Source organism: Myotis davidii, unplaced genomic scaffold, assembly GCF_000327345.1.
Source record: "Myotis davidii unplaced genomic scaffold, ASM32734v1 scaffold1903, whole genome shotgun sequence".
Classification (NCBI taxonomy): domain Eukaryota; kingdom Metazoa; phylum Chordata; class Mammalia; order Chiroptera; family Vespertilionidae; genus Myotis; species Myotis davidii.
In genome coordinates, this window is record NW_006293911.1 from 50,122 (window position 1) to 65,896 (window position 15,775).

Here is a 15,775-nt window from a genome sequence, read left to right on the forward strand (position 1 = left end):
CTCCCAGCTCTGAGGCTGAAAACAGGTATCTGGGGTTTGTTTAGCTTCTATAATTGAAACATTGTTGCTTTTGGAGCTCAGAGCCCAGCCACAGCAGGCAGGGAACCTTGGCTTCCTCCATCACTGGAGAAAGCAAGCCTCCTGCTCGGTACAGCTGCATGGCTGCCGGCTGCCATCTTTGTTGACAGTTAATTTGCATATCTCGCTGATTAGCCAATGGAAAGGGTAGCAAAGTTACGGTTAATTACCATGTTTCTCTATTATTAGATAGGATTTATTTCTGAGAGGAAGGAACAGGGAGAGATAGAAACATCAATAATGAAAGAGAATCATTGATCACTGCCTCCTGCATGCCCCCTACTGGGGATCAAGCCCACAACCTGGGCATATACCCTTGACTGGAATCAAACCTGGGACCCTTCAGTCTATAGGCCAATGCTGTATCCACTGAGCCAAATCAGCTAGCGCTGATTTACTTTTTACATAATCATTCAGGTTACTGGGTATAACACATACTGAAGGGAAGGCAAGAATAGAATCAACCAGCAGGGAAGGTGTTGTAGTCCAGACAGGAAATGACAATTGCTTGGACTTTAGTGGTAAGGTGAGGAATTGAGAGGAGAAGTTGGGTATATATAAATATTTTTTTCATCGATTTATTGTTTTCCATATTTATGCATTCATTGGTTGCTTCTTGTATGTGCCCTGACTGGGGATAGAACCTATAACATTGGCGTATTGGGCCAACACTCTAACCAACTGACCTACCTGGCCAGAGCTGTTTTTTTTTTATCTATTGAACTGTGTTAGGCGTTGTTATTAAAGTGTAGTCTCAGAGTTTTTAAAATTGAAAGAGTAGAACAACTAACAGAGCCATAACTTTCTTTTTGTAGGATAGAAATAAGTATTTGAACTATTAATGAACTATTGAAAATTACAATATGTATAGCTCAGTGACTTTGTAGCCTAAGATCATCAATTGTATTCTCCAAGTGACCTTTATTTATTTATTTATATTTTTTCAAGTGACCTTTATTTAATGTTATGTTTCCAAAAGGTTCATTCCAGCCAACAAATGAAATGATGCTCAAGTTCTATAGCTTCTATAAGCAGGCAACTGAAGGCCCCTGTAAACTATCAAGACCTGGATTCTGGGATCCTATTGGAAGATATAAATGGTAATTTTATATAGAGATCTGTGAAGGAAATTTTATTGTAATGATAGTTATTTATGTGATTATATATTATCCGGTGCACAAAATGTTCTAAGTATAGTATACAATTTTTATCATTGTTGTACTCTTTTTTTAAAATATATTTTATTGATTCTTTACAGAGAGGAAGGGAGAGGGATAAAGAGTAGGAGACATTGATGAGAGAGAAACATTGATCAGCTGCCTCCTGCACATCTCCCACTGGGGATGTGCCCACAACCAAGGTACATGCCCTTGACTGGAATCGAACCTGGGACCTTTCAGTCCGCAGGCCGACACTCTATCCACTGAGCCAAACCAGTTAGGGCCCATTGTTGTACTCTTAACACAATTTCACACAAATAGGAATATCTTGAGGAAGAGAGGAAAATAAAACCACAAGCTATAGGTGCACCAGAGATAATAAAGAATATTTCAGTTAGTCTTTCCTTTTCTGGAGTTGTTTTCTTTTTATTATGCTAAGAGCAACTCCCATACAGAGTTAAAGGAACAAACTTTCCTGCCTGTTTGACATGACATGAAAAATAGTGAATTGTTTTGAGCCCTTAAGATAAAAACTAACTAGGAACATGATTCAGGTACTGTCTACTAACATTTTATCTAAGGCATCACTCTTGTCCCACTATCTATATAATAAAAGCCTAAGCCATCGTTAGGGTGGAATGACCAGAATGACCAGTCACTATAATGTGTACTGACCACCAGGGGACAGACGTGCAATGCAGAAGCTGCCCCCTGGTGGTCAGTGCACTCCCAAAGAAGGAGCACCATTCAGCCAGAAGCACAGCTCATGGATGGCAAGCGCAGTGGTGGTGGTGGGAGCCTCTCCCGCCTCTGCAGCAGGGTGCAGGCTGGGCTGAGGTACCCCCCCCACCCCCCAGTGCATGAATTTCTTGTACTTGAATAAAAATTTGATTTATTTATGCATTTATTGGTTGCTTCTTGTATGTGCCCTGACCAGAGACTGAACCCCAACTTTGGTGTATTGGGACAGGGCTCTAAACAACTGAACTAAGTAGCCAAGGCTAAAATTTGATTTTTAATATATTTAAAAGAATAGTAAAATATCCAGAGTCGCCCTGGCTGGGTAGCTCAGTTGGTTAGAGCATCATCCGATATGCCAAGGTTGCGGGTTCAATCCTTGGTCAGAGCACATACAAGAATCAACCAATGAATGCAAAAATAAGTGAAACAATAAATTGATGTTTTTCTCTCTCTCTCAGATCAATCAAATAAATGGAAAAAAGAAAAATCCAGAGATAGTTTTGCCATTTTTCTTTTTCTTTTAAATATATTTTTATTGATTTCAGAGAGAGGAAGGGCCAGGGAATAGAGAGATAGAAACACTGATGAGAGAGAAACATCATTAATTGGCTGCCTCCTGCATGCCTCCCACCAGTGATCGAGCCCATAATCCTGGCATGTGCCCTGACTGGGAATTGAACCGGTGACCTCCTGGTTCCTGGGTTGACTTTCAACCACTTAGCAACTCTGGTCAGGCAACATTTGATGTTTTAAGTACTCCTGAAGACTGTACAAATATCTAACAAAACGTCTAATTAGACTGTTCATTATGAATAGAGCATGCTAATTGGTGAAGTATGTCTTAAGATCCACACATTTTGAAGGCTAAATTTCTTCTTTCTGAATTGTAAGTCCTTAAACTCTTTTGAGGATTTCTTAGTTCTCTACTTTTCTCTGAGAGCTTTATGAATAGTCATAAAATAATATGTTAAGCCCAGCTGGTGTTGCTCAGTGTTTGAGCATCCACCGATGAACTGAACCACAAGGCCACAGATTCCCAGTCAGCAACATGCCCACGTTGTGGGCTCGTCCTCAGTGTGGGGGGTGTGCGGGAGGCAGCTGATCAATGATTCTCTGTTATCATTGATGTTTCTATCTCTCCCTCTCTGAAATCAATTAAAAAATATATTAAAATAATAATAATAGGTTAAGTATAATGGCAACATATTTAATCTTTTTTTTTTTTCGGCAAAGTGTGTTTTTTTTTAAATTAAATCTTTATTGTTCAGATTATTACAGTTGTTCCTCTTTTTCCCCCCTCCTCCACCCAGTTCCCACCCACCCTCTGCCCTTACCCCTCCCACTGTCCTCATCCATAGGTGTACGATTTTTGTCCAATATTTAATCTTTTTAAAGAAAGTTTATTTACCATTTTTCCTCAGAATTGACTTTTGGTAGAGTTAAGTTGCTTCCAGAAAAAATATATAAAAAGAGAGGTGTTTGCCCTACCTGGTTTGGCTCAGTTGATAGAGCATTAGCCCAGGGTCCCGGGTTCAATTCTGGTCAAGGACATGTACCTCTGTTGTGGGTTCGATCCCCAGCCCTAGTCGCGGGGCCTGCAGGAGGCAATCAAACGATGTGTCTCTCACATCAATGTTTCTCTCTCTCTCTGCCTCTCCCCCTCCCTTCCACTCTCTCTTAAAATCAATGGAAAAAATATCCTCAGATGAGGATTAGCAAAACACACAAAAAATAATAAGAGAGGTTTTCATTTTAGGCAAAAGTTTTAAAGGACTATTCTCATTATCTAGGGGTTTAAAATGTTCCTGTCCCTCAGTTTTATCTTTTTTGAAGATATCATTGCCATTTTTCAAATGTGTAAAGTTAGACTTATATTTAAATTAATGGGCACTTTAAACCAAAACTTGGTTTAAAACATAGCTGTGACAGTTCATGTAGAGGCTTCTAAAATATTTATTTCTGTCATTGTTCTTTATAATGATATAAAAACTTCTGTAGCAAATATTTATGAATAATCTACAGTCTATATAGTAAAGCATCTATAATCTATAGTCTATACATGGGTTATATACTTATTAATTTAAAATACTGTTTAATTTGTCAGTTTACTCACTGTGATACTTTTATTCAAGGTGGTGCATTTAAAGAGATCTTTTGGCAATATAACATGACTTTAAGTAGAGCTCGTTTTAAACTTATGACCCTATATTATTAACTATAAACTATATTCTGAGCAATTGAAAATCAGGTGTCTTTCAAACAGGTAGTTACAAAATAGTTGTGGAGATGTAAAGTACAGCATAGGGAATATAGTCAATAATATTGTAGTAACTATGTATGGTGTCAGATGCATACTAGATTTATCGGGGTGATCACTTCACAAATTATATAAATGTCTAATCAGTACTCACGTCAACCACACATACTAATATACTAAAATATAAATGTCTACTCACTGGGTTATTATTCACCTGAAACTAATATAATGTTCATCAATGAAATAGAACAATTGAAAACTATTTCAAGAAAAACCAGGTGTCTTTTTGTTGTTATGTGCATATTTTCAATTTTAGGGATGCTTGGAGTTCATTGGGTGATATGACCAAAGAGGAAGCCATGATTGCATATGTTGAAGAAATGAAAAAGGTAGGGAAAATAATTCATAGAAGAAAATAAAGACATCTAGCCCTAACTGGTTTGGCTCAGTGGATAGAGCATTGGCCTGTGGACTCAGGGGTCCCAGGTTCGATTCCAGTCAAGGGCATGTACCTTGGTTGTGGGCACATACCCAGTAGGGAGTGTGCAGGAGGCAGCTGATCGATGTTTCTCTCTCATTGATGTTTCTAACTCTCTACCCCTCTCTGTAAAAAAATCAATAAAATATATTTAAAATAAAATAAAATAAAATAAAAACATCCAGAACCATTCTAATTTAATTTTTTGTTACTAGGCAAAGTAGCTGCTTTGTTTTAAGGAACAAGGAGATTATAATCTGTTAGAATATAGAACCTAGATTATTGAATTTATTAGGGCTTTATCTGTCTAAGTTCATCAAAGTTCATCTTAAGTGTTTTTTTCTTAGATATATCACATTGGAAAGACATCATATTTTGTTCTTTGGCGTGTTTTTTCCTTTTCCCTGTCTTCCTGGATAGTTCACTTTTGCAGAAAGTGCGTAAATATGAATATTTCAAAATATTGATGTCCCTTAGAGTCTGAGAAGTACCTGGACTGTCTAGAAAGCATTTCTGCTTTGGAATTTTTTTATTTAGGTGAAATCGTTCACAAGCCTTCCTCACAGTGGTCTTATACACCTTTTGACTCATAAATTACCATCACTATTTCTCAGTAACAAGCATTTTTTTGGTCAATGCAAAAATCCTTTGAAGCAGAATAAGGATGCATTTAGTTTCTCTGATTACTAAAAAGTGCATTCCTTTTAAGATACAAAATAAACTGATGAACAAAATACATCCAGAGACATAGAAGCATGGAACAGACTGTAGAACTCAGAGGGAAGGTAAGGGTGGGTAGATAAGAAGAGATCAACCAAAGAACTTGTATGCATATATGCATAATCCATGCACACAGAAAATAGGGTGGTGAAGGCCTGGGGAGGGGTGGAGGCAGGCTAGAAGGGTCAATGGGGGATAAAAGAGGACACACATAGTACTTTCAACCATAAAGATTTTTTTTTTAAAGTGCATTCCTTGTTAACTAGCTCTTTTAAGTCTGTTCAAGGCATTGTTTAGAGGAGCAAATTTATGAAGAAATCTTAGATTTTAAAAATGAACGTGGTGCCTTTTTATAAAAGGCCATTTTTATCTTGGAGATGGATCAGAAGTTATAAAATTTAGGTCTTTTTATAATCTTAAATAAATTATCTTTGAACATAAAATTTATAGAAAAAAAAGAATAGGTTTCTTTTGCCAGGTGGTTTAACAGTATTAATCTATGTAGTAATTTCAATTTGGTAGATTCAAACTAGTTTTTTGGGTTTGTTTTGTTTTAATCACATCTACACTGCTCAAATTGTGCCCTTTGTTACATTTCCACAAGTTTTTTTTAGCGACATTGTTTATAACAGAGGGCAGAGTTTAGTTTTTCTGGCTAACTGTATCAGTAACACAACAACAAAGGAGCCTTTCAAACTCAGAGAGAGAAAAAGAATCTAAAGCTTTTTTGGTTTGATAACTATTTCTTTTCTTTACCTTAAATATCATTATAATTTTTAGGGTACACCTTAGTTACATAAATCTGGATTGACACATTAAGAAAATTTACTCATTTTTCCTTTTGAATTTTATTAATACATAATGTAGCCACAGTTTAAATTTAGGGGGAGGGTGGTGAAACAGTGTGTATTCTGCTTTTTTCCCCAGAAAGATTAAAGTTTTACTGCTGCCTTTTAGCTATTTTAAAATGCTCTCACTGTGCCTGTAGAATTTCATAACTATTTCTCTAATTAAAAGAATACACCAGCTATTTTTACTGAGACTTTAGAATTTTCATTTTATACTGTGAATATAATAAAGTTTATAGAAAACTTTTAGAGGTAAATTTAAAAATTTAAGATGTGCATAGATTGAAAACTTGATTAGCGTTTTCATTTATTTTCAGATGTTAACTTTGTGGACATCAGTAGATAAAATTACATGCTCCAAATAATCATTGGGGATAGTACATTATCCCAAAGATTTCATAACTGAATTTGAGACTTTTTCTTTTATTAAATTTTATTTATTTAAAAATATATTTTTATTGATTTCAGAGAGGAAGGGAGAGAGATAGAGAGTTAGAAACATCGATGAGAGAGGAACATGGATCAGCTGCCTCCTGCACATCTCCCACTGGGGATGTGCCTGCAACCCAGGTACATGCCCTCGACCGGAACCGAACCTGGGACCCTTCAGTCCGCAAGCCGACGCTCTATCCACTGAGCCAAACCAGCTAGGGCAGGATTTTTTCTAATAGCAATAATTTACTTAACTGAAGCAGTCATTGAATTATGTTTTTAAATAGAATTGACAAATCACTGTACTATTGCTCTTTAGAATTACTCTTTTAGTGTAAATCTTATTCCATGCTTTTGCATTCAAGGTTTTAAGGAGCCTTATTAATTTTATTTATATATATATATATTTTTAATATATTTTGTTGTCTGGGGATGTGCCTGCAACCCAGGTACATGCCCTCGACCGGAACCGAACCTGGGACCCTTCAGTCCGCAAGCCGACGCTCTATCCACTGAGCCAAACCGGTTTCGGCTAATTTTATTTATATATTATAATAGATAATGTTTTATGAAAACTATGCTTTTCATGATTTATAAACTGTTTTGTGAAATACCACCAAAAAAGTTGCAGGAATAAAAATTCTTTTAAAATAACTTAATAGGATTTTAGCTTTGAGGGAATAGAATAACTAACATGGTTTGGGGTAAATAATCTATGTTTTTATATATCATTTATTTTGATTTATAATCAGAAAGAAATATAAAATTTTGTTTTCTGTACAATTTTACAGGCTGCATTATGGGGATTTCCAGAAAATCATTCAGTATTTGAATAATTTGCATTATGTCTGTTGAGTTTAAAGATAGATCAGTGTATGTTAGTCCCCCATTAACCATGGGGTATATGTTCTGAGATCCCTAGTTGATGCCTGAAATCGAGGATAGTACTGAAATCTGTATGTACTGTGTTCTTTTTATATGTACATTCATACCTTTTCACTTAAGGTAGGGTGTGGGGCCTTTTTTCTGCCAAGGGCCATTTGTATATTTATAACATCATTCATGGGTCATAAAAGATTATCAACTTAAAAATTACCCTGCTATATTTGGTCAAACATTTAATTAAGTCATCCCCAATACCTTCGCAGGGCCAAACCAAATGATTTCGTGGGGCATATGGCCTGTGGACATTCCCCACCTCTGACTTAAAGGAAGCACATTACGGCTTTCCTTTGACATATAGCATTACCACCAGTCACCAATTGATAGTTATTTATTTGAATGCCTTTTTAGTTCATACACCTTGCTGTTTAAATTTGATGATTCTAAATTGGCCCACAGTTGTAAAGGTGTCTAAAAGTAGTTATTTCCTACATTACTTTTGTGCCCTATTAAAAATAATACCATAGAGCTCTAGCCAGTTTGGCGCAGTGGATAGAGTGTTGGCCTGCTGACTGAAGGGTCCTGGATTTGATTGCAGTCAAGGACACATGCCCAGGTTTTGGGCTCAATCCCAGTAGGGGGTGTGCAGGAGCCAGCCAATCAGTGATTCTCATCATTGATGTTTCTTTCCCTCTCTCTCTCTCCTTTCCTCTCTGAAATCAATAAAAATATATATTAAAAAAATAATAATACCATAGAGTCAAAGAACATACAATTTATACTAATCCCACAGTTTTCTATTTTATTTACCATTAGTGTCCTTAGTTTTTAATGCACAATTTATAAATTGTTGTATAAAATTTTACATGAAACTTAGTTTTCAAAATGAGAACTATTTTTGTTGTTGTTAATCCTCACCTGCTGACATATTTTCATTGATTTTTAGGGAGAGTGGAAGAGAGAGGGAAAGACAAAGAGGAACATCAATGTGAGAGAAACACATCAATTGGTTGCCTCCTGCATGAGCCAGGGCCTGGGCTGGGGAGGAGCCTGCAAACAAGGTATATGCCCTTGACTGGAATCAAGGATATTTATAACATCATTCATGCTCATAAAAAATTATCGCAGGCTGACACTCTAGCCACTGAGCCAAACTGGCTAGGGCAAAATGAGAACATTTTTAAGTTTTTAATATATTTGAAACTTTTCTAGGAGGTTATATACATTAAGTATATAATTAATATAGATACTTTGAGAGTCTATAAATGAACCTCATATCTCAAAATTATCAAAATGTTGTTGTATTGGTTAGTAATTTAGATCAGCGTAATAATTTGTGATTTCACAAGATTTGTTTCTTTTGATTACAGATTCTTGAAACAATGCCAATGACTGAGAAAGTTGAAGAATTGCTGCATGTCATAGGTCCATTTTATGAAATTGTGGAGGACAAAAAAAGTGGCAGAAGTTCTGATTTAACTTCAGGTTGGACTGTTTTATTTCATTTTTAACTCAGCAACTGATACAGTATGATACATTAATACTTGTATGCCTAATTTTTTTTTTTTTATTCTCACATGCTAGTCCGACTGGAGAAAATCTCTAAATACTTAGAAGGTAGGAATAGTGAAATCCATGTAAAATTTTGTTTAAAATTTACATATCAAAGAATTTTGCACAAATTTATATAACTTACAAGCTTCTCACTCAAGAGTTTTAAATCCAAGCAAATAAATTGCATAAAGTTCTAAAATATATCTAGGCGGGTGTGGCTTGGTAGTTGAGTGTTGACCTATGAACCAGGAGGTCATGGTTTGATTCCTGGCCAGGGCACTGTGGGCTTGATTTCCAGTGGGTGCATGCAGGAGGCAATTGATCAATGTTGTCTCTCATCACTGATAGTTCTCTCTCTTTCTCCCTCTCTGAAATCAATAAAAATATACTAAAAATATTATAAAATCTTAAGTTTTAACTCTTAAGTTATTAAAACATGATAGGTAGTTCACTTAGCATGTATAAAATTTTAACAGAATTCATAGTTTTATTTTGATGGATTATATTTTCTAGTTTGCTTTATATATTATCAGTATCATGGCTGAAACCATTTTTTAGCTAACTTTAAAATGCTATGTTTACTTTAAAGTGCTAGGTGTTTGTTTTTGTTTGTTATTTCTAATCCTCACCTGAGAATATGTTTTTATTGATTTTATTTATTTTTAAAATTATTATTTAAATATGTTTTTATTCATCTTTTTAGAGAAGGAAGCAGGGAGAGAGAGGAGAAACATTGATGAGAGAAACATTGATCAGCTGCCTCCTTCATACCCCTTACTGGGGATCAAGCTTACAGGCCTAGCATATGCCTTGATCAAGAATTGACCCTACCACCTTTTGATGTATGGGATGATGCTCCAGCAACTGAGCCACTCAAGCCAGGGCAAGTGCTTGGTTTAACTGTAGCTTAGCAAGCTAAAATAAGGTATCAGTGAATTCACTTAGCTTTGATTTTATTTTTATTTTTAATTTTTTTATTGATTTCAGAAAGGAAGGGAGAGGGGGAGATAGAAATATCAATGACAATTTATTTTTTATATTTATTATTTATTGATTGATTGATCTTATTTATTTTAGATATACATAGATCTTTTAAAATCTTTTTTTTTTTTTAATATATTCTATTGACTCTCTCACAGAGAGGAAAGGAAAGGGATAGAGAGTTAGAAACATCGATGAGAGAGAAACATCGATCAGCTGCCCCCTGCACACCTCCGAACTGGGGATGTGCCCGCAACCAAGGTACATGCCCTTGACCGGAATCGAACCTGGGACCCTTGAATCCTCAGGCAAACCAGCTAGGGCAGGTCTTTTAAAATCTTTATTGTTGAAAGTATTACATAAGTCTCCTTTTTTTCGGGCCAGTGTCTGTGTCTTTTTGTCCATAAATAATTGAAAGATGTGTATCTTTTATATATTAGCAGGAGTTGAATATGCACATTTGCTGGCATTAACTTTAAACATTTGCTCTTGAAATTTTATTAGAAAGCAGAGTGAAATGAATTGATAGGAGTCAATTTAAATGAAAATTATACATGTTTTAATATATATGGTATCCCCTTTTCTTTGTCATCCCTATTTATAAGGCATCTTTTACTAACTGATGGAAATTATAGTGTTTCAGGATAGTAATCATCCTGTTCTGTCATAAGGCCTGCCGTTTGTGTCTGCCATAACTGACAGTGACTGCTTACTAGGCATAACTCTGTACCATACCTGCTATATCTGATTTGCCTAGAGGAGTCAAATATTATAAAACACTCTTCCTTACTCAGGCTTATTCAATTCAAAAGAATATTAAGTGTTTTTCTCCGTATGAAGCATGTTTTTAGGATGCAGATGGGCATAACTTTGGACCTGCTTTAGTAGTGTCATGCCTACTGGCCAGAGGCAGATGCTCATTTATTTATTTTTTCAGAGACAGATGTTTAAACAACTAATTATAAAAATAAGGAAGAGTGAATAGTAATAATAGTGGTTCAGTTCCACAATTCCTTAATTTTAATTAAAAAATTATAAAAGCTTTATAAACCCAGGGTTTTTTGGTTTTTTTTTATATAACTCACTAGAGATTCAGAGCATGGATTTGTGCACCGGCGGGGGGGGGGGGGGGGGTCCCTCGGTGTGGCCTGCCTGAATCAGGCAGAAACCAGCAGTTCAATGCCTCCTCCCGCTCCTGCCTGCTGCTTCTGCTCATCCCAGCCCTCCTGCACCTTCCGCAAGCTCACGCCCAGTCAGTTCCGATTGGGAGAGGCTCGTGCTGCTGCAGCGGCACTCGCCAGCTGAGAGCCCTGCGTCTGGCACCCATTGGTCATCTGAGCAGCACTCCCGCTGTGGGAGCGCACTGACCACCAGGGGGCAGCTCCTGCGTTGAGCCTGGTGGTCAGTGCATGTCATAGCGACCAGTCGTTCGGTCATTCGGTTACTTAGGCTTTTATATATATAGATTTGGCAGCAAAACTTGTCCTGACATGAACTAATTGAGGGGCAAACCCTAACTTAAAATGACATGAAGAACCCGCGCCGCCTTTCTTTCAGCAACCGCAGTACCCTGCCGGCCGGACAGCCTGGCTGGGCCATTTTACCTCTCGCAGTGGTGACCCCGGCTAGGGCTACGAGCGCCTAGAACCCCGGCTCGGGGAGAGGCGTCTGGATCTGGGCGGCTGGACCAAGCTCGGTACCTGGCAAGGCGGTGCTGGGTGTCTGTGGTACTGGTGTCGGAGTGGGCCCACTCAGGTGTGAGTCTGAGCCTGGCCACTCCACTGGCTGACTTCGGAAAAGTCTCAGAAGACTCCGCGACCTCTTGGAAAGTGAGATAAAGCTTTGAGAGTTGAAGTGAGAATAACATGGGGAAGTGTTTGTAAAAGAACCTGTTATAGACCCCCAGTATCTCTCCTCACCCTCCACCCCTACCCTGTGACCTCCAAGGAAGTGCAACTTCTGTGCTGGGTTGTACTGGATACCTGGATCCTGATGGTTGAATATCAACCCATTGTAAAAGTAAGATGAAAAAAAGAGTTTTCAAGCAAAGATCGAGTTGCGATTGTCCAGTTCTTGATGCATCAAAAGAAAAAGGAAAAGTTGCAGAAGGGTGCAATTACATGAGCTGCAAAACAATTTAAGTGCAACAGAATGACCATATCAAGAATTTGGAAACATGCTTCCGAAAATAATTGTCAAGGAGATTCTTATTCTAATGTTGATTCTTTGAAAAAACAAAACTGGACATAAATGCAAAGATTATGGAGAAAAACTTGAAAAACTTAGACATATTCCTCTTAGCAGAAGAGGCACCATATTAGCCTTTGATAACATTTCTCCTGAAATACTGGATAATACATTTCTGTCACTTCAACAAGTTATGCTGGAAACAATGAAGAACAATGGCTCCAATAATTTTAAGCTCACAGATATAGGGAAAGCAAAGCTTCGCAGCCAAGGGATCCTACCTACAAGTTTAAAATGCAGTAACGAAATTATTGAAACATCCAGAAACTATCTGAACACTCAAAATAAAAATTAGGAGTACTGTTTTTAATTTATTGTTTAATTTAATCTAGTTTTTTTGATAATAAATGTTGCGTTCTTTATTTATTTTCTTGCTCAAAATAAAAATTAGGAGTACTAAAAAACAAATGACATGAAGTTATTTGAAGTCTTTATTTAGTCCATCTAGTACAGTGGTTCTCAACCTTCCTAATGCCGCGACTCATTAATACAGTTCCTCATGTTGTGGTGACCCCCAACCATACAATTATTTTCGTTGCTACTTCATAATTATAATTTTGCTACTGTTATGAGTCATAATGTAAATATCTGATATGCAGGATGTATTTTCATTGTTACAAATTGAACATAATTAAAGCATAGTGATTAATCACAAAAACAATATGTAATTATATATGTGTTTTCCGATGGTCTTAGGCGACCCCTGTGAAAGGGTCGTTTGACCCCCAAAGGGGTCACAACCCATAGGTTGAGAACCGCTGATCTAGTATAACTATTCATATATTTTGCTGGAAAAAAATCTTAATTTTAAAATAAATATTTTTTCATTAAATTTTAGAGGGAGAAAGAGAAACATTGATGTGAGAGTGGAACATTGATGGGCTGCCTCCTGAACACCCACTACTGGGGATAGAGCCAAAACCCAGGCATGTACTCTGACTGGGAATCAAACTGGTACCCTTCTAGCATACAGGATGATGCCCAACCAATAGATCCACACTGGCCAAGGCTTAATTTTTTTTAGTGAGCGCTGCCTACATTCTGTTATGTTATGTAATATACAGTATATCTATATAGTGTATTACCTTTACAAAGTTAGAATACTCTGTATTTTGAATCATATCTGAGTCTAGGTGTGATAAGGGCATTGTAACATAATTCGTACCATTTTAATGTACATTTAGATTATTTCTTCTTCTGATCTTCAAATGCTGCTGAACTTGACCATGTCCAAATGTCCTTCTATATATGTGGAAGTATAAAATAAGAAATAATATTTAAAAGATAATTGCTGGATCAAAGGATATGGGTGTTTGTGGGGTATTTGCAATTTTGTAAAATATCGCCACATTGTAAGATAGTTTGCCTGTTGACTTTTTGTTGTTGTTGCTAATCCTTACCCGAGGATAATTTTCCAGTGATTCTTAGGGAGGGTGGAAGAGAGAGGGGAGGACAAAGAGAAACATCAATGTGAGAGAAACACATTGATTGGTTGTCTCCTGCAAGAGCCCTGGCCAGGGCCCGAGCATGGGAGGAGCCTGAAACTAAGGTATGTGCCCTTGACTGGAATTGAACCTGGGAACCTTTGGTCCAAAGCTCTATCTGCTGAGCCAAACCGGCTAGGGCTGCCCTGTTGACTTTTTTATTTAAACAGCATTTTATTCAGAATAGCCATGTAGGGTTAATAGAACAGATGTATCTTTTCCCCATGGGCTTTTTCAGACTATACATATACTGGAAGCCTGGTGCACAGATTTGTGCACTGGTGGGGTTCGTTGGCCTGGCCTGTGCCCTCTTGCAATCCGGGACCCCTTGGGGGATGTTGGACTGCTGGTTGAAACCTGGTTCCCACAGGCCAGGCCAAGGGACCCCAGCAGTGCACGGTGCACCAGGCCTCTAGTCTATCTATATAAAACCCTAATGTACAAAAAGACCGAACAGAGGAACAACCAAACAACCAGATTCTATGACATGCCCTGACCACTAGGGGGTGCTCACAGAACATGGCTGGCATCGGCAGTAGGTGGCAGAGTGCAGAACCTGGTGGGTGTTGGCTGCAGCAGAACAGTAGAGCAGGTGAGCAGGGGTGCTGGTCGCTGTCATCAGGGCAAGCCTCTGGTGGTTACTGAAATTTCTTTGCTCATGGGTGCTGCGGTCCAGCCCGTGCTCACACGTGGTGCTTGCACCCACTGCTTGCACCTGGCACACGCCCCAATCACTTGGCGCCGTTAGTGGGTGCGAGCGGTCATTGCTGGCGCTGATTGCCCCTCAGAGCTTCTCCACCTCTCCCTGTTCCTGAGGGGCAATTTGGGCTGGAAGCTACCTCTTGCACCCGCTGCCGGTGATGGCCCCGCTTGCATCCACTGCCAGCGTCAGCCCCACTTGCATCTGCAGCTGGCGCTGGAGCCGCCCCTCGCACCTGCTGCCGGTGCCTGGCACTGGTCCCGATTGCTCGGTGACATCTGCGAATGCAAGCGGCCCTGCTGGCCTCAATCGCCCCTGAGGGCTTCTCTACCTCCCCCTGCTCCTGAGGGGTGATCAGGGCAGCAGCTTCCATTTGCATCTGCTGAGGGCGCCTGCCCCGCTTGCACCCACTGCTGGCACCGGCCCCATTCGCCTTGTGCTGTCAGCGGGTGTGAGTGGGACTGGCGCCATCAGCATGTGGGAGCAGCAGCAGCGGGCTGCTAGCAGAGAGAGGACTGGGGGCTGTGGTGGAAGGGACTGGGTGGGGGCGCAGAGGATGGGCCGAGACCCGCCTCTGTGCCTACCGCAGCCTCATGGCCCACAGTGCCTTTCAAGGTGCACAAATTCATGCACTGGGCCCCTAGTATCCTATATAATAAAAGCCTAATATACTAAGTGTCTGGTCATCTGTTCAACCAATGAAAGCATAATATGTTAATGATATGCTAAGGCCACTCAACCACTCGCTATGACATACACTGGCCACCAGGGGGCAGAAACTCCAACAAGTAGGTTAGCTTGCTGCTGGGGTCTGGCCGATTGGGACTGAGCAAGATGGCCGGACATGCCCTGGAGCCCTCCCGCGGTCCCTCCCTGGCTGGCCAACCTCCTGCATCTCTACCTGGCCCCAATTGTGCACTGGTGAATTTGCCTTGCCTGCACACTCTCGCAATCCAAAAACCCTTGGGGGATGTCCGAGAGCCTGTTTTGCCCCAATCCTACAGGCCAGGCCAAGGGGCCCCACTGGTGCACGAATTCGCGCACTGGGCCTCTAGTATATATATAAGCTCTTTGGTTAATCTCTTCCCACCCACCCCCCGCCCCTCTTCCCTCTGAGATTCATCAGTCTCTTCCATGTTTCCATGCCTGTGCGTTCTGCTCCTGTGCTGAGAAACTGCCCCCTGGTGGTCAGTGTACATCATAGTTACCAGAT

At 39.2% G+C, this 15,775-nt stretch overlaps 1 protein-coding gene across 7 annotated transcripts in view; it reads left to right on the forward strand.

Annotated features, from left to right (window-relative positions):
• The window catches only part of ACBD5 (acyl-CoA binding domain containing 5), a 63,830-nt gene that overhangs the window by 8,033 nt on the left and 40,022 nt on the right, over positions 1–15,775 (forward strand). For 4 of the 7 annotated variants that reach the window (XM_015566550.1, XM_015566549.1, XM_006767793.2 and 1 more), the window contains exons 3-6: positions 1,058–1,178; positions 4,553–4,625; positions 8,967–9,081; positions 9,181–9,213. In XM_015566550.1, the coding sequence (XP_015422036.1) occupies positions 1,058–1,178; positions 4,553–4,625; positions 8,967–9,081; positions 9,181–9,213 (342 nt within the window). Of the gene's footprint in view, positions 1–1,057; positions 1,179–4,552; positions 4,626–8,966; positions 9,082–9,180; positions 9,214–15,775 lie in introns of those variants that run through there. The other 3 variants (XM_015566551.1, XM_015566554.1, XM_015566552.1) reach the window with 2 other exon arrangements.